Genomic DNA, 27,435 nt, shown 5'->3' with positions numbered 1-27,435 from the left:
CTGGGAGTTTTTTCATGCCGATGATTTGACGGGAGTAGTTGTAGTCCTCACACCGGATGGTGAAACTGTCCTGGGAGAAAAAAAAGAAAGCTACCGGGATTGTTTTAAGGCCTTTGTAGCGGAAGTTTGGGAGTAAACCGCCTTAAGTGGTTGGATATATTACTTTTTTCCTCTTGGATAGTGCTCTGAAGTTGTCACCATGCCGGTCTTTCACACGAAGACGATAGAAAGTATCCTGGAGCCGGTGGCTCAGCAGATATCCCATCTGGTGATAATGCACGAAGAAGGTGAAGTTGACGGGAAAGCTATTCCAGATCTGACCGCGCCGGTCGCAGCCGTGCAGGCGGCTGTTAGCAACCTGGTCCGGGTGAGTAACTTTCTCGTAGGCGTGTGTTGTTGGCTACCTGTCGCTCTTTGTCCCGCACCGTCCGCTCTCAAATTGAAGTTATTGGGGGCTTAGGGAAACAATACTCACCAGAATATGAATTTTGCTGATTTAACTTCTTTATTTAATGCCGGTTAAGAGGTATGCAGGCTTTTTAAAGTTGCCTGAAGTTGCTAGACTTGGGGCAAAGGGCAGTTACGCCCTTTTCCCCTTGAAAATATGCCCTGCCTCCTCTGTTGCCTGACTGCCATATCTTGACGTAGGCACTGCTGCTGGTTTGTATGACTACAGACGCTCAGTGACATTCTGTTCATTCATGTTCATATGCACATACTATTTTCTGTGAAGTACAGTTTGAATGAACTCATAGCCAGTTTATACTCTAAACATCAGAGAGAGTGGGGCAGTTGATTTCCCTGATTTGTATCAAAACTTGTAAATAGATTTATATTTTGTTGGTACAGTTAAAAATGTATTTTATAGACCAGTGATATGAAGTAATATCACCAAAAAACACACATAAACAGGTTTGTGCAGCTTTTCTTTTTCAATTGCATTGGCTTTGATTTATTTGGGCACCCTGACCAAAGCTTTATCCCTAACAATAACCAGCTAATGCCTGACCTTAGCTCTAAACTTAACCAGTTCCTTTGTAAATGAGCGTTTGACTCATCAGGTTTGGGTTTCCATGAGGACTAGGTCAGTGGTTATGCCAGAAAAGCTCCTAAAGAGGTACAAATACATGTACGAACATACATTTTACAGTATAGGCCTGAATGCATCCTCAGATCTGATCACAAACACCACCATCGAAGGTAGTTTGATGATTCAGGCCTTCTATTCCGTTTAGAATAGAAGCAATTCTTTTAGCCTGTTAATCCTTACTTTATTAGTTCTGACATGCTTTCCAGAGTGCAACAGTTCAAAAAGGTTGTGTCTGTGGTGAGGTCTTAAAGAAATATAAGTATTATATGTTTGCAATATGAGCTGTAATACAGCATACCCATTAAAATGTTCAGATGTGGAAGAAACACTCGATATGCACCAACACAAATATAAACCAGTCACTTTAGATTTAACCAGAACTGTCAACTTTGCAAATTTGCAAACTGAACCAAAAATATTCTATAAAAGTTACTCTTAATGCACCATAGCAAATGCATTACCAATACCATAGCTAGATGTTACACATGGTGTTATTCTACCCACGTGGAGCAATTATAATTTATCTTGGGCTATTAATATAAATTCGTAGTTCTGTTTTAAAAAAAACCATCAAATTACATGCTCCCCTTTGACCAGATGCTGCCACAATTTCAGGTATATTTAGAATCAAAAGTGACCTAACCACTATGTTGTTCCGCATAACCACATTGTGACCATAATCACCCCAACCAATACAAGCATCATTTCCTGAAAATGTGTCCCCCAACTAATGGCAAGTTTCCTATTGAAAACAAGCAGATATGAGGTGTCAGCAGATATTAAAGTAAAGGAGATAGAAGCTATGTTAAGGCTGACACAGTTCCTGTGTGTTGTTGTTTCTGACAGCCTGGACAGGCACACAACCCTTGGCAGTTGTTGGGTGTTACATTTGGACAATTGCTCTGGGGTCTTATGTCAATAATGCTTAGTTAAGAAAGATTGCTTAACCTTATTCACCATAATTTATCTAGTTGGTTTTGTGGTCAGAAAACACAGCATGCCAGTCCACTTCACTCCATGCCTTTTGTTTTTCCTCAGTGCTCACTCTGAAACTCTGTGCCTGGGCCCACACAATGTGCCATAGACATACTATTTGTTTGTCGACACCAACCAGACTTCCTTCCTCTTAGGAACGTTGTAGTAAGGCGTTTAGAAAGAGTATGTTTATGTTCCGTTTCACAAGTAAACAAAGTGGATGCACATACTCGACTGTCGCTGTTATGTTGAGCAGATACCAAAAGACTTTAATCCATCATAGATCTATTTAAAATGGTCATTATAGAAACAAGTACATGTTTTTCCTTCAAGTAAATAATAAGCATGCATTAGCAATTCAAAATAGACATGCAACCTTTTGCTATGAGTGTGTCTGCATACTTGCAGAGTTCAAGTGAACATGGCACTCATAATTTAGAAATTTGAATTAAATTCATAAACATTGCAGCTGTGTTTAATAGTCGTGAGTGTCCCATCAGTGTATAATATAATACAAATAGTTTGGTTTCTGAAGCCTTAGACTTAAGTATTTTGTATGTACTGTAGACAAGGGCCTTGCGTTACGGAGGCTGTTAACTTAAATTTGTCTCAGAAACAAATTACTGACCCTAGATTTAAATATAGAAACAGTGCTTTGTTTGAGATTACATCATCAAGATATGAAGTCACAGTGCCTCTTATTCTTGGCCCATGAAAATGTCCTGTGCAGCCACAGCTAGCTTGGGGTGAAATGATCCAGGCTCTCTAGACATCCTCTAGAATTGTGATCAGATGTTTCCAACAGTGGCATGAATAAATGGATAGGCCTGTAATTATTTCCAGTTGCTGTAGCAACATGACAACATGGACAGTGTTATGAGTTCATTGAAGTTAAGGATCAGATGTAATTTTCTTTTGGGTCCCACGAGTAGTATGAGTCAGACATTGCTAATGAGATAACGTGGTATGGTATCTTTCTGTTTTGTGTTACTGCTGACAAGTAAATATTTACAGGAAATTGGAAAAAAAACCCAATACTTCCTGCCAAGTCATTGCCATATCATGCATGTTTCCTGGTGCAATTCATATTCAAGCAAGGAAAGTGACGAGGCTATCTGAGTGTGTCTGCATTTCCCCAGACACACTCAGAGAAAAGCTATCTATGTTAATACCTGTGGAGTCCACAAAAAACACATGTTACACAGACGGCCTTCTTCATGAATCATCTTCAGAATCTCTTGAGCCCAAGGTTTGAACACAAAGTTCACCAAAGTCTGACTTAAGATGAAACCAGAATGAAAAGGGGGTTGGAATGACATGAGACTCTGAATGAAAGTGGGTTACAAATGGCTGTACCTTTTTTATCAGCCTGCTTTGCATTGCTGGACAAAAATAGAGAATGATAAACTTGTAGGACGATGTTCGGTGTCTAAATCTGTCTCAGGAGAGCTACTGAACTGTGATAAATGTGCAGACTTTGAAATGCTTCACTTCACAAAAAGGCCTAATAGTATTTTTCCAGATTCTTGAAGATGAAAGTGTGATCCTCACTAACTGACTTAAAGTGTTAACTATGTTCAGTCTGTAAACAGACACAAGTGCTCCGCTTCTTCCGATTCCGGTTTTAGGATCTCAATTAAAGATGAATGTGAGGAATGTGCATAGTTTCCTGGAATGCATCCTAGCTTGATAAGGGGGAGGGAGAGGTGTTGAGTAAAATCCTTTGAATGTGCAGCTTTAGTGAAGTACTAAGTGATATTATCAATCAGCAGACCCTCACAGAGAAAAGATAGATCCACAACAGTCTGTCAGCTTTATCAATGTATGCAATAAGCGTTTCACCAATGACACATGTTTCATTGGGTCTTCTTTCACAGAATGTGGCTTCAGTAGTTGACTATTCCACTTTACTAAAATGTGAGAAATGCTGTGTTCATTAACAGAGAGTAACAGACTGAGTAAGAGACAGAGGTGAAAACCTGCTGAGCTGTAAAAAAAGTCATTGGCAACATTGGTTTCTTTGTAATGTTATGCATCTGTGTTGCCTATGGATCATTAGTTTTGTCTATTGAAGGTTGAAGCTTCAGGTAGAGACTGAGGAGTGAAAAGGGTTTTGTGTCACACATTTAGAGTCTAATTTCTGTTTATCTGTAGGCTTTCAGACGACTGAGTCATTATTCTGCAAATGTCATTGAATCAGTAGCAACTGGCCTTGTAGATTTCTCTTCTGAACTGAAGAAGCTTCGTGGATGAGAGGTGAAATGTCTTCAAGAAGTTCAGTTAGTATATGTTTGCTGTCAAAAATATACAAGTGTAGATTACTGAGTAAGCGATTCTGTGTTAAAATACTTTCCTTCTGGTCCAAATGAAAGAACAACATGCTTCTCTATGTCTGTCAGTCTTCTGAATACATGATATAGGCCCTGTTTATTTCAGGCCTGTTGTACTACATGATTATTATAGCTCCTTTTATAGGCGTGGAATAAAAAAAGAATGCCAGTGATGTCCTGGAACGGATAAAGCAGGAAGAGTTTGTCTTCCTGTTTGCACAGGCCAGAAAGCTCACGTGTCATGTAGAGATGCTCCTTTACATTGCTGTACTGTTACAGTTTGGTTACCATCTTGCTGACATTACTGGTGCAGTACTTGTTTTATTTGTAAAGAAGTTCACTCATTGTTCAGGGAACGGCAACAGGACACATGGAAGTTTTCAGCAGGTTTTCTTTTTCCAAAATAAAGAAAAAGACATTGTGTTAAGGAGATTTTCAAGCACTCTGTTGTTCCATCAGTGCTTGATGAGGTCTTATATAGTAATCCTTTACTTGTTTAATCCTTTACAGATGGGAAACAAACTTATTCATTAACTCAAGTGCTTAAAAGTGTACAAAACAAAACACTTCCTATTAGCTTGTACTCCAGCTTCCTGCAATTTGTCAAGCGAAATCTTTTAACACATATTCTGGCATCGCGGTAATGATGCAAGAACAAGGAGCGCTTGTGTCGTTTCCAAAGCAAATAGATCATCTTGCATCGTTGTTGTAAGGATTCACACTGCATCGAAAGACATATTTTTTTATTGCTACGATGAAACTTTATCAGACCAGGAGGTTGCAATGGAGTTTTGAAATGATGAGGAAAAGCCGAGAGCCAAGTCAGGAAGACCCAGCAGCTGTCGGCTCCTCTCGGGAACAGTGGGGAGTGCAAGCCAGTGAAGGGAAACCCCTCTACCTCAGCAGGGAAATGTGTGAAGCTACAGACCATGACAGATAATTAAAAACACAGGGGCTTTCACTTTTTCCACAAAATTAAAATTAACATCTAATTAGTGAGAATTAAATCTAGAACATTTTTGAAACTACTGCTGCATCACATAGGTGGAAACTTTGTGGTCACTTCTCAGATATGTTCTAAAATAGATAGAATGAAGTAGTAGATACTGCATCCTCCGTTTCAACCCACACAATAAAAGTAATCTCTTGTTACCTCTGTTTTGTTTTTGTGGTCCTCCTCCTGGTGGAAAATGACAGCTCATCTGAGCCTTTATTGACTCTCTTCTTTTTAGGAGGAGAAGGATTTAAACTGATGAGCTCTGCTCCCTTGTCTGAGCTGCTAAGCTCCCGTAACACGAAGTGGACAGCTGTGATATATTCTCTTTGGTTGCGGGGTCTATTTTGCCACGGCAAAGCGGGCCATTTGATTTGTATCTTTCATCACCTTGGACAACCCATGTGTAGCAACATCCTCAGCCCAATTTATAAGCCACATTTGACACCACTTGAGAGATACAAGATAAAGGTGTTGTGACCTTAAGAGCAACCTCTTTGTCGCCCCTCTGATTCATTATTGTTAAAATCCGTTTGATATCTCTAAACTGAGCACTTGCAGAGACTATTGATCACGGGAAGCTTATGGAGTGCTGAAACAACAGTTTGTGTGAGCAAGTCTCATCGGATTGCAGTACAAAGTCACTTAGAGCAGGATCAGTGTCTGAGTTGCACTTTTGAGGACATAAACCTGTGTGCAGGATAATATACAGTTTATTGCTAAGGGCAGCGGTGACTGCGCTTGCGAGAATTTTGCCATCATAAATTTTGTGGGCACCACAATTACGGCAGCATTGTGTAAAGCAACCCATCATGTGAAAGACGGACTGTGTCTTGGCAGCCTTGAGACTTTCAGTGTAGTCTTTCTTCTCCGAGCACAGCAATGGGCCACTGTCAACAAAGCCCAGTCTGTTCTAAAGGAGCAGCCACTTTATCAAGCTACTCCACAACACAGGACTTCCACACAGCCCTCTTGGATGGTCAAAAGATTGTCAGTGTTTCCACTCCAGTTAAAAATGGCAAATGGGACTGTCAGCCGCAAACGCTGTACGTGACAACTTGAAAGAAATGACTCTGACTCAGGAAAAGATTTTACAAAGACTGTGGAAGTGAAGAAATGCCCTTCTTTGAAGTGGCTCCCTCGAATGTATTCAAGGAAAGATATATTTATGTTGTGTTTTGGATTGTGGGAATGAGCTCAAAACCTCAAAACCCTCATGCTATCACTTCCTGTCTTTGCCATTTTCTGTCCTTACTCCGCAGTATCAATTATCACATCAGCCTGCCAAGCTGTTTTTTACTGACTCAAATATAATGAAAAGTGATCAACACTTATTTTCCAGCACTGATGTGATTTTCTTTTTCCTACGTTTTTGTAGTTTTTATTTTAAATTGAATGTCTTGTAGTTTAAACAGATTGTTAGATCAAGCAAGTATCCCATCTCAAATGGACAGTTTATTGGCCTTCTAAATTGTTTACTATTAATAAACATGTTTACTATCTTTTATTTTTGTCAGAGCAAACTGTTAATCTGTTGCCTAAAAATACCAGTCGTTGAGTCAGTAGTTAAAATGATCCTGACAGAGGCTCAAAAATAGCCAAGTAGCAAAAACTGCTTAACAACAACATTATAAACTTGAGTCACTGTTCTATTTTTTGCAGGAAATAGTTTGGATCAGTCTTTGGTTGTGGTCTGTTTTTGAACTTCACACAGCAGGAAGAGGCTTTGCATGGAGCAGGAACAGGATGATAGAGATGATCTGATGAATAAAACACCAAGAGGCTTCATTCAATATGACTCTGCACATGTTGAATTTAGCTCACACTTGGCACCATCATTGTTTGCCTTCAGTGTCGTCAATCTGTTTTCTGCGTTTGTTTAATTTAGGTCATGTCTGAACTTGACTTGATCTCATACAAATCTTCCAAGTGGTCCCATTCTGTCTTCAGATTGGACAAACAAGCATAGCAAGTTTTCTATTGGGGATGATGTTTTCACAGTTTATAGCTGCCAAGACTTGAATCAACACTGGACCTGCAGTCGACATAGCAAACTTGCCACAACGGAGTGTTTGAAAAAAGTCATTAAACAACTGTTTAATTTAGACAACTGTCTGACACTTCACATCGTGTTCCTACCCACTCACCAAATATTCAAAGTGCAAGGAAAGAAGTTCTGGGTGCAATGAAAACTAGTGCCATTCTTACTTTTAATATTATTGTCAGTCATTGATGTATCGGAAATTATTTTAAAGCTCTAATTTTAATAAGTATGTTGCTTTGAAATACTTTCATTGGTGCATTCATATGTTATGATATTTATTTATGTGTCAATTAGTGCTAGTGTCATAAGTGTGTTAGATGTTTAAATTTCACTGTTAAGTTTAATGGCCTTAATATTTATTGAAGACTGCATGTCATCCCTGCAGGGATTATTTATATTGGTCAAAGTTGCATCTTCTGCATTTCCCACATTTTTTGTGAAATACCAGCTGAAGGTGCATTATTTGGCAGTTGATTTTTCTGCCTCGGGTACACTATACAAAAAGACTAAAATATATGTTGTTTGCAAAGCCCGCCCTGTCCAAGGCCAGACAGTGTTATTACTTCAACCAGTGTAGTGTGTTGTATAGTCTGTAACATTTGTTTTACTTTCTCCTTCATCACTTATGTTCACTGCTCTGCCTGTGCCCTCTTTCCCTGTGCTGTAGCCCTTCTTGAACGGGACAGGGCAGCATTAGCCACTGTTGGCTCTTGTTAAGCGCCAACAGCGGTGGAATGTCAGGGTGGCATACGTATGCTTCCTCTTCACTCTGAGGTGCACAGCCTCTGCTAAGGTTCAGTTTTAGTTTAGCTCAACCTTTGGCCCTAATTTATAACCCTTCAACTACACAAGAGTCCCTCTGGTCGGGTGAGTAAGAGAGTGAAGAGATGTATGTCTCTGCTCCATTTCAGCCTCCACGTCAACCATCTGGAATGACTCTGCTCCTGCCTGTAGTCAGACATGCTGACAGCCTCTCCACACCACAACCTCAAGACTACATCCTAAATTACCAAAGAAGAAAATAATAATTTCAGATTTTTTTTTCATCCGCCCAGTATGAGCTAACATTTTTATATTATTCCTTTATTTTCCTTAATTACATCAATGTGAGTAGATTTCCTTGAATCACTGTTTAAATATGCAAATGTAGTAGTTTTCTGACCCCTCCTGCATCTCCGCTCTGGAGACAAAGACAACAATATATTGTTTATGCATGTAGCATTGTTAGCTTTACTGTGAGAGTTTTTTTTTTAAATCACTTAAAAATGCAGTATATTATCAAGTTTGTAATTAGTATCCCAATTTTAGTATTGTATTACTATTATTATTTCTGTATTGGTATGTGCATCATATCACCAGATTCTTGCCAATACACAGCCCTTGTTTAATTTCTGCTCTGTACATATCAGTATTATCTAAAGCTTCAGTGAGTGGTCACTGTCAGCGTGTACAAGATATTTCAGCACATGGATATCGGTGAACAATTTCGGTGTGACAGCGACTGTTAACGTATTTTTTGGTCATAATAATAATGGAACATTTAAAATTAAATATTGCACCTCATTTCACCCACTCGTAATTGGTGTGCCAGTACGAACATGTGTGATCGCTTACCATTGGCATCTTGACGTGGGTGAACTATGTCTCCCCACAGAGCTGAGGTCACGGTGGGGGAGGTGAGTCACTTTGGCACTTGAAGGAGAAGGAGGCGTTCAGCTGCTTTACACATTATAACTGTGCAGAGACCTGCACCCCCCCACTACCACCACCAACAGCTGCCTCGTTGAAATATCGGTTCATTGGACAAGTAACAGGACATCCTCCTGGAAAACTGCATGATTAAAGAGTTTCTGTGAAGAGGACATTTGTGGGAACAGTCCAGCAGATTAATACGCAATTGATATATAAAATGTGTGCTCAAGTGGGATTAGTGCTCTGTAATAGATGTAAACGTAAAGCATTACTGAGCAACTGCCAAAGCTTGAAGTGTTGACTGATACAGAATCCTCATGACTGATGCGCTAGTCATCAGGGCTGAGGATGGAGGTGTGTGTGTCCGTCTGTCTGTCAGCCCATGCTTCCTCAGTAACTAAATATGAAACAGTAGCCTACTGGCTGGTCATTATAAAAGAACATGTAGCACCCTCTTATTAAAAAACAGCAATCTATCTGTATGAGTTTAAAGCATTTGTTATGATTTAATGAACAGGTTTTGGTCATAACCTAATTTTTAAACTATAACCTCAATCACATTTAATGTAACTAGAGGATCCCTAATAAGATGGCGGCAAATCGATTTGTTATTTTGGTTGTTTTGTGTTGCTTAAGCACAGATGTAACAATGCGATATAGACAAACAAATCATAGACATATAGTGTCCTTCCACCACTCTCTGACTTCTACTCTTTTATGATTTGAACAGGAAAATTACAGTTAACAATTAAAAAGAAAGTCCTGAATCCCTCAAATAAATGTAATTCTAATCAGCCCTTCACTTTTTGAGTTATACTGCTTCCAACAGACAAACATTGCCAAAAAAGTAACCTCCTTGGCAGAGGTAAAATCATATGATCACAATTTACTGCATTTACAAAAAAGGAAAAATCTTTAACTGAAACCTTTTATAGTCACAAAGACTGCAGGGTGATGATGATATATGATGGCAGTTTTAACCTTGTCATTACAGTTTGAAATATCTGGTTGCCTTGCCCTTATTACTATCACCATGATTAAAAGGCAGAGGTTTCCTCCTTCAGTCCTCCTGTAACTTGTATGAAAGTGAATGTGATTGTACATCATTTCAGTGCTGACACAGAATTGCGTCAATCGTCTGTCCAGGGTGTCACGTTCACATGTCTGGCTTCCTCTGAGAGACATGAAATGGGGAATGAAGTCAAGTCAATTTGAAACCACTTTCTTGTTTTGCATTTATTAACTTGTGCCAACATGTCAATTAGAGTTGTTTAGCATAAATGATCAAGTCCTTAAAGCAAATATTTATTTTGGAAATTATTATATTCATCCTAATTTCTCAACCAAACTTGAATGTAGTAAAACATTATTTGGAAATGTTGACCTTTATCCATAATTTATACTTTGGTCATGTTGTGTGTTTGAGTGATGACATGAAACCTTTTGTTCTGCGACTTACTTTTCACTCATGATCTCCAGGTGGGGAAGGATACTGTACAAACCACAGAGGACCAGATCATGAAAAGGGACATGCCTCCAGCTTTCATCAAGTAAGGACCAAAGGATTACTTTGCACACTTCAAATTCTTACAGTACAGTACAATACATTACAAATGTGTTCTATGAAATAATTACCCCCTTTTCCACCAAGTAGTACAGTTTGGTTCAATTATTAATTGGCAAATCTTCAGGCCCCTTTGATTGGTCACACGAGAATTGTCATTTACGGGCATCAATGGAAATGGAATGGGAAAAATACAAAATATGCCACAACAGACAAATGATTCAACAATAGTTGAGTTTCTCTTCTTAATTAATGAAGTCAGCACACACGCCAGTGTTTATTGTGTTGCATTCATCTTTTTTGTTGAATTAATTGGCGGGCTTTACTGTACTAGTATCATGTCACGCTCTCCAGGTAACACACCCCGCTTTGGAAACGCCAGCCAAATGAGGGCTTGCCATTTCAAATTGTACATTGGCAAACTGAACTTCACTCTGCCACTTGGTGGAAACATCTCTACATATTGTGGAACCCACTAGTGTCTCTTTGGCTCCTTTTTCTCTCTTTATCTGTTGCAGTAATGGCTGACTGTGCTCAAACAAAGGTCAGACATGGAATGTTATGTGCCTCAGAGTCTTGTCCTGGTGTAATTTAGTTAGATACATCCTGGTCAAGGCAGGAGCTTTCTTAAGCTGGAGAAGAAGAGCCACAAACCCATAGTGTACATGGCTTTATAGACAAGAGCCACTGGCTGCTGCTGTTGCTGCTTTTTCTATTGAAACCTTAAATCTGACACAAAATAAAGTTTTGTGGAATCCTCATCTTCGTAAATCATTAACTTTTGCCCAGCTGCTGTTGGTCCATATCAGTCTGTACCGATCATTATTACACGAAAGAAGAGAGTGGTGGGAGGTAGAGGCGGGTGCTGAGAGCCCTCCCTCCCCCAAGGTCAGGGATGAAACACATTGGCAGTCACAGGTTGTCAGGCTGAACACATTTGGCGCCTCAAAGTCAAATCGTCACCCTGTCGTCATCCATCAGCACTAGTGCTGGAATGCATCTCCTCCACTAAATATAGTGTCTGTCGGGGTCCGGTTAATGCATGGCTGTTACTTGCTTGTGCACGCTGAAGGACACTGCTGACTCGCTGTGCCACAGCAAATACATGCACAAGTCAACATCGATGTCAGGTCATAGCCTGTATGCTTGTCCAGAATAAAACTGAGCTCTTAGTGTTTGGCCCCATTGCAACTTGCAAAACTGTAAAATAAAATAGAGACAAAATAGAGACATGTTACTGTGGCAACATTTGGCATGAAGGCTAAAATAGCAAGTTAGTATACTGTGGGAATTGTGTTGTTCCTTGGCTTGTTGGCCTTTCACTGTGCAATATGGCCGTTATGATGCTATGCAGGTGGCATGTATGGCACCGTTACAGAAGCCTGAGCCTGCAGTTTTTGTTGCTCTGGAGGTCACCGAGTGCCTCACACCCAGGAGGCAATCATTTATATTTCTGTGTGAGCAGGAGATAAACTGGGCCAGTGCCAGCCAGAGGGGAGCGCCACATGCTGAGGTCCAAGTAGCATCCTGGGAGACCACGTTAACATAAGTGCAGATGTGCATTAAATCAGTTCTATTTATATCGCCTAAATTCACCGCAATCTGTACAATATATGAGCCGTTTTACCTTACAGCGTCCAACCTCTTCTTATTGTTAAAGGTGTAACTAGGTGAAGGTGAAAGATTAAGTAAATGCTGTGATCACATGGTGTTAGAACTGTTGTACAACAGAAGATTTTTCAGTTATTCTTAAAATACATTTTTTTAATCAAATTTCTTTGGATTTCATCTAGTATCAGTTACAGTCACATGCAACCTGGTTAATTACTTTGAATGTATGACAGAAAAAAGCTTTTTTAGGTTTTGATACTGCTTTACAAAGTTCACAATTCATTCCTTCTGTAGGGAAAAATCTATTGATCTGGGTGAAACCAAGACAGTTGTTTCTGCAGGTTATGACCAGGCTCTTATTACTGCTATTTCCATCTTGCTCCTGAAATGCTTTGTATCATCAGCATGGGTTTTTTTTATTGGTCCTCATATCAGTTCTGTTTTGTTCTTCCCAGAGTGGAGAACGCATGCACTAAGCTGGTGCAGGCTGCTTCAATGCTGAAAGCCGATCCATACTCTGTTCCTGCTCGGGATTATCTCATCGATGGCTCCCGGGGCATTCTCTCTGGCACATCTGACCTGCTCCTTACTTTTGATGAAGCTGAGGTATTCACTTATTCACTTCCATCATTCATTCATTAATTTATTTTATTTTAAACATCTGTTAAACAACATATTGCAGAAGTTGTTTAACAGCAGAATGCAGAAGTTGTTGCAGGAAGTGAATATTGATTCTGTAACCCAGCTAGATGTTTTTCTTTCAAGGTTTACTTCAGCGCACCTCGTCCATTTTGGTCAGTTTTCCTTCATTTTTCATGATGTGGTGGTCATATAACCCCAACTTCAGAAACATATGTGAATTCATTGATGCTTTACTGAGACTCCTGATGGTGGAAGCATTGATTTCCCTGTCTCTTGTGCTCTCACTGCATTAATAAATCATTAGAGCAGAATGGTGTCAGCTAACATGTACTTTGACATGTTTTTCATTGTTCAATTTAGACACGTCTTATATTTAAAGTTGATGTTTCGTAAAGTAGTCGTATTGAAATGTCAGTTTTGTCCTCATTTCTTTCTTAAAAAGTAAATATTAGCTAATGTTTTACTTTTATTTTTTCCCATAAAGCACATTTAAACTCACAGTATGTAGGTTCTGCTGCTGCTTAAGAGTCTCCAAATCAGAACTATAAAAAACAACCAAGTTTGATGATGACTGGAAACAACAGAGCATAGCTGTTATACAGAAGCTTGCAACTGTATTTTTATTAGGCAGTAGCTGAGCTGGAAGAGCTTTAATGTCCCTTTTAATAGACAGAGGTAGTGGAGCAGAGGTCTACCACCACAGGCTCCTCTGCTCTGGAATAAGGACAATATCCATTCTTGCATTACCCTTGGGTACTGTAGTTTTCCTAAATGAGACAGGGGAGTGGAAAAAGATAGCAGACACACATGTGGAACATTCATTCATCTTCCACCAGGCAGGAATAGAATCTATCAGGTCCACTCTTTTTGTCCTCTCGGGGACCGACGGTAAAAATTGCAGATCAGCTCTCTCTCTCTCTGTGAGAGCTGACATCAGGCTGGTGTCCCAGCGCTGTGTGCAGCAGTCAGCAGGACTCAGCAGGAGTCATCCATCAGTCATGCTGTCGTGTTTTTCAAATTCAGTTCAGGGATCGCTCTGTATAGTGGGGTGGTGACTCCAGCAGTTATCATGAAGCTGCGAGTGATGCAGGACAAAGAGCCTGGAATGTTGGCAACATAGTCAGAATTTAATTAGACGGAGTGTGTGTGTGTGTGTGTGTGTGTGTGTGTGTGTGTGTGTGAGGAGGTATTACTAATCTGTTTACACACTCCTATATCAATCAATTCATGTAAATTATTATATTTTAAAGTTAAGCCATGTTATATGGTTAGGTTAAGCTTAAGGTTAGACCAGTAGTCTCTGGTAAGTCAATGTAATGTCCTCTGAAGTCATGGAAACCAGACTGTTTGTGTTTTTTCACAGTCTCTTTTTTGAAATGACATCTTTTGTTATTTTATCTCACCATTACCACAGGTGCGTAAAATTATTCGTGTGTGCAAAGGCATCCTTGAATACCTGACCGTGGCAGAGGTGGTGGAGTCTATGGAGGATTTGATCACCTACACAAAGAACTTAGGACCAGGTCAGTGTTTTGATCACAGTGGCGAAATATTATATTTTGCTTTCTCTATATTCCAAGTTAACAGTGTGCTTTTTAAATATAAGCAACATTTTGTGAATTGGCTTTCAATTTGAAATTCAATAATAATTTCAAGTGAACGTCCTATCTACATAAAGTGTGATAAACTACATGCAATCAGTCTAAAGAACTGTCCTCATCACATGGTTAAAATAGTCAATATTTGTACTTTTATGCATCCCATTTGCATGATGAATAACTTCTCTAAATCTTTTCACATTTTGTCCAAGCACTGTTATGAAATCACACTTGAGCTCAATTGATTGTTTAAATGTACGTTTATTTTGCGTTTATGTTTGCTTGTTTTGTTGCCTTTGTGTAGGAATGACAAAGATGGCAAAGATGATCGATGAGCGACAGCAGGAGCTGACCCACCAGGAGCATCGAGTGATGCTAGTCAACTCCATGAACACAGTCAAAGAGCTACTGCCTATTCTCATCTCAGGTTAACTAAACACTACTTTATCTTCAATCCACATTAGTTGTTGTCTTTTTTTTTTAAATATAAATCAAAGATGCACATTTGTCACACAGTATTTTAGGTTGGTATTATTGAATGAGAATATGTTGAGTTTTGAGTTCTCTTTTGTTTTTTGCAGGTATCAAAATATTTGTGACAACCAAGACATCTGGTAGCCAGGGTGTAGAAGAGGCCTTGAAGAACCGTAACTTCACTTTTGAGAAGATGAGTGCTGAAATTAACGAGATCATCAGAGTGCTGCAGCTTACATCCTGGGACGAGGACGCCTGGGCTAACAAGGTACATACATGCATACAATATATACAGAACATTGAATGTATGTTTATGATCATGAAAGTCACACTTAATTATAATCATAAGAGAAGAAAAAGAGTCTCTTTGGCCTTGTTTATGTATCTTTAAGTATTACATTACATTACATGTCATTTAGCAGTCACTTTTATCCAAAGTACAACCTGCCAGGGGTGGAGTTGAACTTGCGACCATGATGTCTTTTGCACCCAGGGTATCGGTCTTAACCACTGAGCAACCCCACCCTAGTATCACAACTTGTGTTGGTGTTATATGAGCAGAATTGCACATACTTTTTCTTGACAATCTCCCAGAGTGGCTTTGTTTCTTTTTAACAAAATACATTCACTTTATTTTACCAGGAGACAATATTTTAAAGTTTACAGGTGTAACAGTAGAAATGCAGAATTTTAAGCTTAGATTAAATTTGGCATGCTTTAACTTTCTTTGTGTCTCTTTGTAGTTGGTAAATCTTTGGTGTCCTGTGTTTTCTGCTCTGCTTGTTCTGCTTTTGTCCTGTTCCAATGCTCCAAATTATTATTACCTTGATTTAAAAGGCCATTCAGATTAAGCTCTGTTTAGCAAGGATGCCCCGATGACAGTGCTTAAGTACAATATCAAAACATGAAAATGTATGCACCATGTAATAGACATTGCACGTCAAATACATCAAACTCCTCTATATCAGTCAATGGTGACATACAAATGACTGTCTGATTACACAAGCGTAACATGATTGTTGCCAGTTTCCTGTCATGTCATTGCAAAACTTGGTTTTCTGAGACCAAACATTTTAGATGAAACTCATCTAAAGTTCAGAAGACACAATGAATAACTGTTCTCGAAATATTTGTACCTTAATTATTTTTCTTTTGCTTTCAGTTAACTACTTGTTTTGAAGCACAGCTTGTCATCAAGCCAGAAAATGACAAATGACAAAAAGAAACTTCTGTGGAAGCTTTGTTCTATTTTAATGCCATGAATTTAATATCAATCAGTTGGTTTTAAAACATCTGGGCAACAAATCTAAATTATATATGGATATAAAATGGCACTATCCACCTTTAGATCTCTTGTATTGACTATGATCCTCTTTTTTAACCTTAAAAAAATAAACAATAGTGACCCAAGCATAGAACCTTTTCATTAAATCCAATAGATTCTATCTGTTGAAAACATCTACTTTCAGAATTGAAAGCCTTTGCTCAATCAACAAATTGAGTGAAATCTAAATGGCTTCCTGTGCCTCTCTTTTCTGTGTCGAAACTTCTTTGTTGGTCTCAGCTGGTGTGTCCAGTTAAACATTTGTATTTATGTCACTTTCCCTTTCTTTTTACTGTTTATTTCTTTCTTCACCCCCTGTAGAAGGTAAGCCTCACTCCTCTCGCCCCCTGTTTGCACAGCAGCATGTCTGACAGATGTGTGTGCTGTCTTTTGCTTTGTGGTGCCATTGTGTGCTTTTTTTGCAGCAGGACTGTTGTGAGGTTAAACATTCAGGTCATCTACCTATAAGATAAATCAGCAGCTTGGATATTGTTTTACAGCCACTGCATTGAAGTATTTTGAAAGTCTTAAAATTGCATTTCTGAAATGTTGCTGAATGTAGTGTTTGTTTAATTGATTAACGACTTGGTATCAATATCTGTGTGTCATTCCTTTATGTCACTTGAACCTCGGCATACACATGTTCTCAGCTTTTCTGGTTATTGATTGAGCTGACTCATGTAGTATTGATCTAGGTGTCATTGTCATCCATTCATGAGAATTCTCTCAGCTGGGTCATATTACTTTACTGGCATAACCTGGTTTTAGCCTAATTTGTCATAAGAGGAAGACACATGGAAAATTTGATTTGGATTTTGTTGAATGTTTACTAATTTCTTTTTAGTATTAATTCAATGGAGTCTGTACTTTTTGCTCACTAATCTTGTTTCAATGAACACTAAAAATTCCCTGTAATCCAATATGATCCCCATTTGCTATTGTCACAAACCAAACCATGTCTCTCTGTTTATTGGAACAAAAAATGCATTTAAAATGACTGCAGTCCTCCTAAATCTTTGGTTGCTGACAGACCTATAGCAGTGCAAGTATGAACAGTAGACTAATGCACCCACACAGCTCTGATGATGTAACTCCACACCTCTCTAGTACTTCCTGTTTTTTTCTTCATCTCTATTACTCCACACTCCCAGTTATGCAAACCCATGCGCTGGTTGTTCTCTTTCATTTTGACAATGTCAATGTCATCGGGGTTCTTTTTAAAATGAATAGTGTGTTGTTGATTTGCTCTGAAACACTTGCTGAAATGAAGCTGCATTGTAAAGAATCTGTTTTCTGAATCCCTGTTTATTATACCACAAAAAAACAAAACACAAACTCACTCAATGACTCACTTATTCCCTGTGGTCTCCTGCTTTGCTCCTTGTCCCACAGGACTCTGCTTTGTTTGTCAGACTTTGACAATGAGTGGACTCATTGTCAAAGTCAGCCTCTGTTACACAGATTGTTGTATTTCTATCCAGTCCGATTGAGATACAATGGAAACACATTTGGCTCTTATCACATGAAATGCTCCATCATGACGATGGAAAAGACTGGTGTAAATTGCATGCATTACTGTACCTTACACGTTAGTGATGTGCTCATGGACTGTACTGTTTGTTTGGGTTTGTTTTTGCTGGAAAACTAAACACTGGTTTTGATTATGGCAACGCCATGTAGCCAAAACATCTGGAATACGCAACTTACGCAAGAAAATCAATAACTCATGACTTGATTTATAAGTAGGATTGTAATTGAATGACATGGAACAGGAAAATGAACTTGAAATTAACCCTTAACATGAAATTTCAGTGTTGCTAATGATCATGTCATGATTTATCAAGAGCTCACCAATACATGGTACACAAAAGACCATTGATTGACTCCTTTTTAAAAGTTAATTTATTCTGTCTTTTAAACCCAAAGGATACAGAGGCCATGAAGAGGGCTCTGGGCCTCATCGACTCAAAGATGGCTCAGGCTAAGAATTGGCTGAGGGATCCACATGCTCAACCAGGTAATAAACATGTGCTCTCCCTCAATCTATTCATTCTGCTGCTAATTACATCCGAAGCCACAACCCCAATTGAATCAAGTGACATTATTGGCGTGTCTAACTGGTGCATGTTGTGCATTAAGGGGACCAAGGTGAACAGGCTATTCGACAGATCCTCGATGAAGCTGGGAAAGTTGGTGAGCTGTGTGCTGGAAAGGAGCGCCGGGATATTCTGGGCACAGCCAAGACCCTGGGCCAGATGACTGACCAGGTGTCTGAGATGAGAGCCAGGTACAACAAAAAGTACTCTGTAGCTTCATCTGTTACCACTGTAATAAGATAATTCACTGTTTTACACAGATCATGTTCCATTCATTACAGTTTCATGCTCTGTTGCTGCATGTTTCTTAGGGTTTTTTTTAATACAGCTGTGTTGATAAATACCTCTGAATAGTGGTTTAATTTTCATCAACAAAGGGTAGCAAGTGTATGGCAGTAAACGTAATTTGGCAGATTATAGTGTGAAAGTGATATTCCTCTGCTAAGAACTTTGTCACTAGGGAGCCTGTGCTAGATTAAAAACAGCTGCCTGGTATTAATCTATAATCTACTTTAACCCTGGTTATGTTGCTCCTCTGAAAACTGAGATATGCTTTTGAGCCTTGTCTAGAAATAGACAGGAGGAGCTTTAAAGGTCCGGTGTCTAACATTTATAAGGGTTTATTGGCAGAAATTGAATATACTACCCATATTTAGGTTGGTAAATGTGAATAATAACTAATGTGTATAAATGTGCAACTTTTAACAAATGTCCACCACATTCTAAGCATTGTGTAAAGAATTCACACAATGTTGATTAAGCCTTGCTGCTCTGCACGCTTCTCTTTGTGTGACAGTGTTTTGTGTTTGTGGAGACATTACCCTGTTGCACAGAGTGACTGAGCAGAAGAGTTTGAAGAAGCACAGGGTGTGATTAAAACGAGACCGCTTCATGCAGTTGAACTATGCCTGAAAACACTACAAAGCGCCCATGAAACATGTCAGAAGTGCTTTCCAAAAATAAACCTGGATGTTCGGCAGGACTTCACAATCATGATCAGGATTTTTGCTTCTCGCAAATGTGTGAAAATGCGTGCTCTATCAACAGAATGCAAAGAAATGTAAGCGCTTCCTGAACAGTCACCCGTGCCAATAACCACTGCTGCTGTTTCCTTCACCACTTAGCTCCAAGTTTCCTGGATGCAGTATGGACAAGTATCGCTATGTTAAAAGACAACAGATAACTTACCGAAGCACTGTAGAAACTGCACAGCTTCTTTATCTTCTCTCTCTATATATATATATCTGTGCATGAGTATGTATGAGAGTGGGGATGGGCAGGAGACAAAAAAGTAGGTCATGGAGCTTGCACTGTTTTGGTTATTACTCAGAAGTCCACAGGGGGTTATAGATGTTCTGCTCTGGAACTTTAAAGTAAAAATAGTTTTGTTTTTGTAGCCTTAGAATAAGCCTTTCAATTGTACTTTTATCAAGTGCATTGTTGTACAGAGGCTGCCACCTTGAGCTGCCATGTTTCTACTTTCTAAAACAACAACAAACGGACAAACTTGACAGGGCATGTGTTTCACTACACAACTACACAACTACAAAAACAAAGAAACATATGTTCTAGAATGTGAAGGCCACTTATATATGTATCTATATATATATATATATATATATGTGTATATACATACATATATAAAAGTACATTAAATAACAAGCACCAAAACGTGTGCGTGTGGCCTGTATGTTGAAGATAGTGAAACCCATGTGTCTTTTTTTCCACCTCAGAGGTCAGGGTGCATCACCAGTCGCCATGCAGAAGGCCCAGCAGGTTTCCCAAGGCCTTGACGTGCTAACTGGCAAGGTGGAAAATGCTGCTCGCAAACTGGAAGCCATGACTAACTCCAAACAGGCGATTGCAAAAAGAATTGATGCTGCACAGGTGAATTATTAACCCAAGTATAAAAATGTTTGGATTCAAACCTCAGTTTAAAAGTTTTTAATGTTATACTGGTGTGTTTTTAATGTCTCTTTCCTTCTCAGAACTGGCTTGCCGACCCTAACGGCAGTCCAGAGGGAGAGGAGAACATCAGGGCCCTGCTCACTGAGGCCAAAAAGATTGCAGACATGTGTGAAGATCCTAAAGAAAGAGATGACATTTTGCGGTCTATTGGAGAGATCGCCGCTATGACAGCTAAGCTTTCTGATCTCAGAAAACAGTAAGTGCTGTTTAAAATATGAGACTGTTGCTAATGCTGTTTTTAATTATTTTGTCTTCAGAGTGCCCGGATTTAATTGTAACCAGCCTTTGGATTTTAGCCTTCTGGTTTGCTTTCACATTTCAATATTTTCATCATCTGTTGCTAGGAAACACTTTTGGTGTTTTTTTATGCATGCAGTAGAAAATGAAAAATCTGTGCAGTACTGTGCATCAACTCTGACTTGAAAGTTGTTCTCTGACAATTTGTGAGGGAGGCAATTGCGGGATTTCCTCCATGTGTTTGCAATTATTGTCTTCTTGTAAAAATGAAAAGTAATAGCCTGCAGTAAAAGCTACTATTGCAACATTCACATCTTTTCTATCTGTGGGAGTATAGATGCAATCTATATCAGTATGAGCCACTGGTCTTCAAAGTATAAAATATTTCTTTACTTTTTATGCAAACTACTTAAGATTAGGGCAAAAGCAGTCTCAGACTGATGGACGTTTTTTGCCTACCCGTGATAAAATGCACCTCATATCTTTTTGCTGTTTTTATTTCCTTATAGGGGCAGAGGTGATACTCCAGAGGCCAGAGCTTTGGCTAAACAGATCGCAACAGCTCTGCAGAACCTACAGTCCAAGACCAACAAGGCTGTGGCCAACAGTAGGCCTGCAAAGGCAGCTGTACATTTGGAAGGAAAGATCGAGCAGGCACAGCGCTGGATTGACAATCCTACAGTGGATGACAGTGGTGTTGGTTAGTCTGGCTTCCATCCTAACCAACTTCCTCAAGTCTCTTTATCTTTCTCTCACACTCCTTTAAATTCTTTCCACAGCTCCTCTAGCTAAATTACAGTCCACCCACTTTGTGTACAAGATGCTTACCACTGTACTTGATATTGTGCAACACTTTTCCCAAACATATTTTTTCATTCTTGTCTGGTTTTGGCCCGGCTCCCTTAAATCGGAACCATCATCTGCAGGCTGACTGTTTCTTAGAACTACTGGTTCCCTGAATAGAATGAAGGAAGTGCTAACCTCAAAGACGCATGAAATAACACATTTTAGAAACTATTCACCAAGTGCACAAGCAGCCTATTGACGAAGGAATGTAAAAGATGTTACTTTTTAATGTTATTTATCACGCAGCGATACTATCCCAGGGGTGTCCATCTCTTCAGATGCATTTGTCCTTTATGGAAAATGTAACATCTCAAAGTGATTATGTCTGTCCTGGATGATGTAATCACTGTAAACCTAAGATTATTAGAAACACATTTTTTCTTTATTTCTCATGTAGATTGCTATGTATGAAAACAGTAGAACTGCCTTTAAAATTATACAAATACTGTGTATATATAGGTTTATTTAGGTTCTCATACAAAAAAGCAGAAGCAGAGCATGACTTCATGTCAAATTTCGTATACATATTTGCTCTTTGTGATGTGTGCAGATTGAATAACTAATAAATGTTCAACATATGTGTCTTTGTGTGTTTCCAGGTCAAGCTGCTATCCGCGGCCTGGTGGCAGAGGGCCGCAGGCTTGCTAATGCTCTGCCCGGTCCATACAGGCAAGAGCTGCTGGGTAAGTGTGAGCAGGTGGAGCAGCTCATGGCCCAGCTGGCCGACCTGGCTGCCCGGGGCGAAGGGGACTCCCCTCAAGCACGTGCTGTGGCCCAGCAGCTCCAGGGGGCCTTGAAAGTAAGATGATTCACAGTCTCCTTTCCATTCAGACCTGTTGCTTCGCTATGATACTGTAGATCAGGATTCATGCAGGGAGACAGTCACACGACCCCCTCTGCTGGTTACCAGTGGTGGAAGAAATACATTGGTAATGCAATAGTGGGGAATTAAGATAAAGGTTCTACAATCAAAGTTGGATAGAAGTCCATATACTATTATTCTATAGAATATTTCTTTGTTAAAAAGTCATCAAAATTAAATGTGATTGAGTAGAATATATAATACTGTCATTGAAATGTTTGCACCCTATGTCTTGAATTATGCTCTTTGTACAAATTACATAATCAAATGATCAAATCCGCAAATAATCACAAAGGTATTTTAATCAGAAAAATCTCTGTTTTATTTTGCCATGTCCCTGTTCCTCCGATCGGCTGAGGCCAATGGAGTATTTGCAGCCCTAATTTAATACAAACATGTATTTCATTTGAAGTTCTTCAAACTCAATAAGAACAAATCTGCCTCACTAATCTAATGAGACACCATGCGTGTACTGACTAGTTGTAATATATGTTTGTTCTCCTTCCAGGAATTGAAAGGGAAGATGCAAGAGGCGATGACTCAGGAAGTGTCTGACATCTTCAGTGACACCACCACCCCTGTTAAGTTACTGGCAGTGGCCGCCACCGCCCCTATGGACTCCCCCAACAGAGATGAGGTCAGTGGTGCAGTCACTCTGCTCCACTGTGATTTCACAGGCCCCTTCACTGGTTGTCATATTAATATTTTTTGTAAGTGCACTTGGGTAATTGTTTGATTTGATCATGTGTAGGTCTTTGACGAAAGGGCTGCCAACTTTGAGAATCATGCTAATAAGCTTGGCACCACTGCAGAGAAGGCTGCTGCTGTCGGTACCGCCAACAAGAGCACAGTGGAGGGAATTCAGGCTGCCGTCAAGTCAACAAGAGACTTGACACCACAAGTATGCCACAGTTTAGTGTTTATACTGTATCTGTGTCTGTTTGTCTGCCCTTCACGCTGCATTTTTGGCACAGAGTTGTAAGTGGTCCTTGTTTCTTGTGCTAAGTCTTTGGACTGACAGTTAATGGCTTTTTTTTTTTTTAGGTGGTATCCGCTGCTCGTATCCTGCTGAGAAACCCTGGCAACCAAGCTGCATATGAACATTTTGAAACCATGAAGAATCAGTGGATTGACAATGTGGAAAAAATGACAGGTGATGCATAAAGAAAGCACCATAAAGATGTTTTATCACTCATCATTTCTAAGTTGAACCTATCGCTATAAACCCCTGTATTAACACATTATGGAATGTTTAGGTTTGGTGGACGAGGCCATCGACACCAAATCTCTACTGGACGCCTCAGAGGAGGCCATCAAGAAGGACCTGGATAAGTGCCGTGTGGCCATGACCAACCATCAACCTCAGATGTTGGTCGCCGGTGCCACCAGCATCGCCCGCAGAGCCAATCGCATCCTCCTGGTGGCGAAGCGAGAGGTGGAGAATTCTGAGGATCCTAAATTCAGGGAGATGGTGAAGGCTGCATCTGATGAACTGAGCCAGACAATTTCCCCCATGGTGATGAACGCTAAGGCAGTGGCAGGAAATATCCAAGATCCAAGTAAGCTACTGATGCTCATGGATTTTTAAGATTGTGTTTTATATGTATTTAGAACACTGTAGTTATTAGTAATGTTTTTTTGTTTTTGTTTTGATCACCAGGTCTTCAGAAGGGCTTCCTGGACTCAGGTTATAAGATTCTTGGTGCTGTGGCAAAGGTCAGGGAGGCCTTCCAGCCACAAGAGCCAGACTTCCCACCACCTCCTCCCGAACTGGATCAGCTTAATGTAAGTTTATCTAAGATCTATTTTTTCCTTATTATTTAATGGTTGATGGTTGAATAATTTATACACTGCTTTATTTATTGTCCAAAATGACTTACGTGCTAAACTTTGACTCATTATTATAGCTCAATGATGAACCAGCACCACCCAAGCCTCCTCTTCCAGAGGGTGAGGTTCCTCCTCCTAGACCTCCTCCACCAGAGGAGAAAGATGAGGAGTTCCCTGAACAGAAGGCTGGTGATATGGTTAACGAGCCCATGATGGTAGCTGCCAGGCAGCTCCACGATGAAGCTCGCAAGTGGTCCAGCAAAGTAAGTGGATGCAGTCATAGACTTTGACTGTACTTTGACGGTGTTTGCTACTGTATTAATTTTGTTTTCCTTTGCTGTGCCTTCCAGGGAAATGACATCATTGGTGCTGCCAAACGAATGGCCCTGCTCATGGCAGAAATGTCACGTCTGGTGCGTGGTGGCAGTGGAAACAAGCGTGCCCTCATCCAGTGCGCCAAGGACATCGCTAAGGCTTCTGATGAAGTCACACGGTTGGCAAAGGAAGTGGCTAAGCAGTGCACTGACAAGCGTATCCGGACCAACCTGCTCCAGGTCAGTTTGTCTTTGTCAGGAGGTTGAACAAAGGCTTTTTTGTGGCCTTTCACTGTGTAAGACTCAGCTTTAAATGTTCTAGTGTCAAATTTCTTGTCTCGTTTCAGGTGTGTGAACGGATTCCCACCATCAGCACTCAGCTCAAAATCCTGTCCACAGTCAAGGCCACTATGCTGGGTCGTACCAACATCAGCGAAGAGGAGTCAGAGCAGGTGCGCCGTCTTTTTTCTTTACTGAATGTATTATAAGATCCCCATTATTTGATGAAACCATTGTCAAAAAAAGATTCTCAGGTACAACTAAAACTTGCAAAAAAGTACCAAGTAACAATTCAGTATATACCAAAATGGGAGGGAAAATTACAACAGGGGCTGTTCACATTGAGTGCCTTTCGTGTGCACATAATATTCATTATTTTAAACTGACATGGATGCAAAACAGCCTTCTATGTCCATTTATGTGTGAAAAAAAACTCCAAATGCAAGTGCGTCTTTTTATACTTGGGCCAAATAAGTAGGTCAAACAGGGTTTAGCCTACTCTGAAATAAGCTTTGAACTTCCTGTCACCCAGATCAAGCTCATGAATTACAGTAGTTAGTGATAGAATGGGGGAATTTTGTTTTGAATTTCATTTCTTAGTTGAATTTGATTATTAATTCAGTTAAGGCTGCAGCAAATTCAGTCGTCTCTTAACAGAAGCACAAGCCCACAAGTGCCTTGGTTAAAAACACCTCTGGCATCTTCCACACATTTTCTCATGCTACATGTGAGCAGTCAACATGTCATGTCGGGATGAGTGGAGACTCTTTTGGTCCATCATATTGCAAAGCCGTACAGAAGATGGGAATTTCTTATACAGAAATATACAGAATGTCAACTATTATCAAAGAGGCCTTGTGAAATCCAATGTTTAACCACCTGTGAGACATAAGTAAGCCACATGAAGTCACACATTTCCTCGACAATCCATCACTAACTCTCTCTTTTCTCCACTTTTCCACAAGGCCACTGAGATGTTGGTCCACAACGCTCAGAACCTGATGCAGTCTGTGAAAGAGACGGTCAGAGAGGCCGAGGCAGCTTCCATTAAGATCCGGACAGATGCAGGTTTCACCCTCCACTGGGTCAGGAAGACCCCCTGGTACCAGTAAGAGACAGGCCACTGTTCCTCTGCCCCCTGCTGGTTCTGTCCAGCTGTCCAAGAGGGACACTGAGTGGACAGATATTAAACCAAGCTCTGTGCCCTTCACTCTAATATGGGTTTGTCTATTTGTCCCATGTCCTGTCTGTAACAGTTGCTGTTCTAGTAGAATGTAAACAATGGGACGATCAGTACGAGTTACGATTAGATTCTTACTGGGAACGTCTTTTTTTTTTTTCTAAAGCGTGTAAAAATGTGTTTAAAGATTGTTTTGACAAAACTCCCAGAAACATATATATATTTTGATTAGTTTGGATTTCATATAATGTAAGGTGGATTGTTGATGCCCTCTTTTGGACACAAACCACAGAAAGTCAAATTTAAATAATTTCTCAAGAGGCATTTTTATATCTTTGCACTGATAAATATTATTATCAGTCGTTCACCTTTGCTAGAAAAAGCACATTAACTTTAGAAGGTGTTACAGTCCAGTATAGACCTACGCTCAGCACACACTAAGTATACTCAGTGGTATTATGTCTGTTTACACTATTCTTTATTATCACGTGAAAAGAGAAAAACACTGTTCCTTATCTTACGTTTTATAAACAAATGTTTATTTTCTTCCAAATGTTCTGCCAAAGACAGTCTGCCGTGATCTTTGAAGAGTTAGCTCTTCTTCTTTGATCAGTGATTGAGTATAAGGGCTACTTATTATGGACAAATAAAAGAAAATAACTACAATTTCTACTACAGATAAGAATGAAAACTACACATGTAAGCTTGCATTCAAGTCATTCTAGGTATAGTTCACATGTTGCTTTGAGATCACATGTGATAAACATGCTTGTGCAGGCACTTAGTTTGCTTTAGCTTCAGGCCGACTCTGAAAACAGAAATGCATGTCACTTCGTCTTCATATCACAAAACCCATTATTTCACTAAACACAAACATTTAAGTTAGCGTCACATCCACCGGCAACTTTTAATCAAGTAAGTTTGCTGCTCTGTTCATACAGCAGTGAAGTTGTCAAGTATAGTTAACATCTGCTGCTCAATCACTGACCATCATTGATACCAAATGTTTGTGTCAGTGAAATATATTTGTGAAATATGGGTTTTGTGATATGACGCATATGATGGAGATATGTTGCTACAACAAGAAGTGCTTCTTGTAAAAAAATATAAAAATGGGATGAATTGGTATTTTGTAATGATAAGAAATGTTTCTCATTGTGACAAAATATTTTGTAGTATTTTTTAAATAATTTTTTGATCATGGTTGCAGCCATCCACTGCCCTCTGTTTCTGTCCTCTCCACAAATAAAAAGATCTGGATTCAATGTTTGAGTTTGAGTCATTTCTGACTTCAGAGGCGTATTGATGTGTGCTCTTGTAAGTGTGAAATATGCGATTATTTGACATTCTTAATGTATTTAAGTGGTTGGAACCTAATTAAATCTCAACTATGATGATTCTTTCTTCCTCCAGGACCTTCTACATGGATTCAATGGGATTGAGATTTGCAGTATCTATAGGTCATGTAAACACCTTGACGTGTGT

General features: G+C 39.6%; 1 protein-coding gene across 1 annotated transcript; it reads left to right on the top strand.

Annotated features, from left to right (window-relative positions):
* On the top strand, positions 1-27,215 carry LOC122759061 (vinculin). Its single transcript, XM_044013557.1, has 21 exons — positions 1-367; positions 10,605-10,675; positions 12,756-12,906; positions 14,357-14,465; positions 14,845-14,967; positions 15,122-15,282; positions 18,265-18,355; positions 18,478-18,625; positions 20,168-20,321; positions 20,423-20,598; positions 21,149-21,339; positions 22,085-22,284; positions 22,856-22,984; positions 23,099-23,248; positions 23,392-23,500; positions 23,604-23,906; positions 24,008-24,132; positions 24,255-24,440; positions 24,528-24,731; positions 24,839-24,943; positions 25,736-27,215. Exons 1-21 carry the CDS (start codon positions 200-202, stop codon positions 25,880-25,882), a joined length of 3,201 nt encoding a protein of 1,066 aa, XP_043869492.1. The 5' UTR covers positions 1-199; the 3' UTR covers positions 25,883-27,215.
* The last annotated feature ends 220 nt before the right edge of the window (positions 27,216-27,435 follow it).

This window comes from Solea senegalensis, linkage group LG18 (genome assembly GCF_019176455.1).
Source record: "Solea senegalensis isolate Sse05_10M linkage group LG18, IFAPA_SoseM_1, whole genome shotgun sequence".
In the NCBI taxonomy this organism is placed as follows: Eukaryota; Metazoa; Chordata; class Actinopteri; order Pleuronectiformes; family Soleidae; genus Solea; species Solea senegalensis.
Note: the sequence above shows the minus strand (reverse complement) of the source record. Positions and strands in the feature narration are given on the sequence as shown.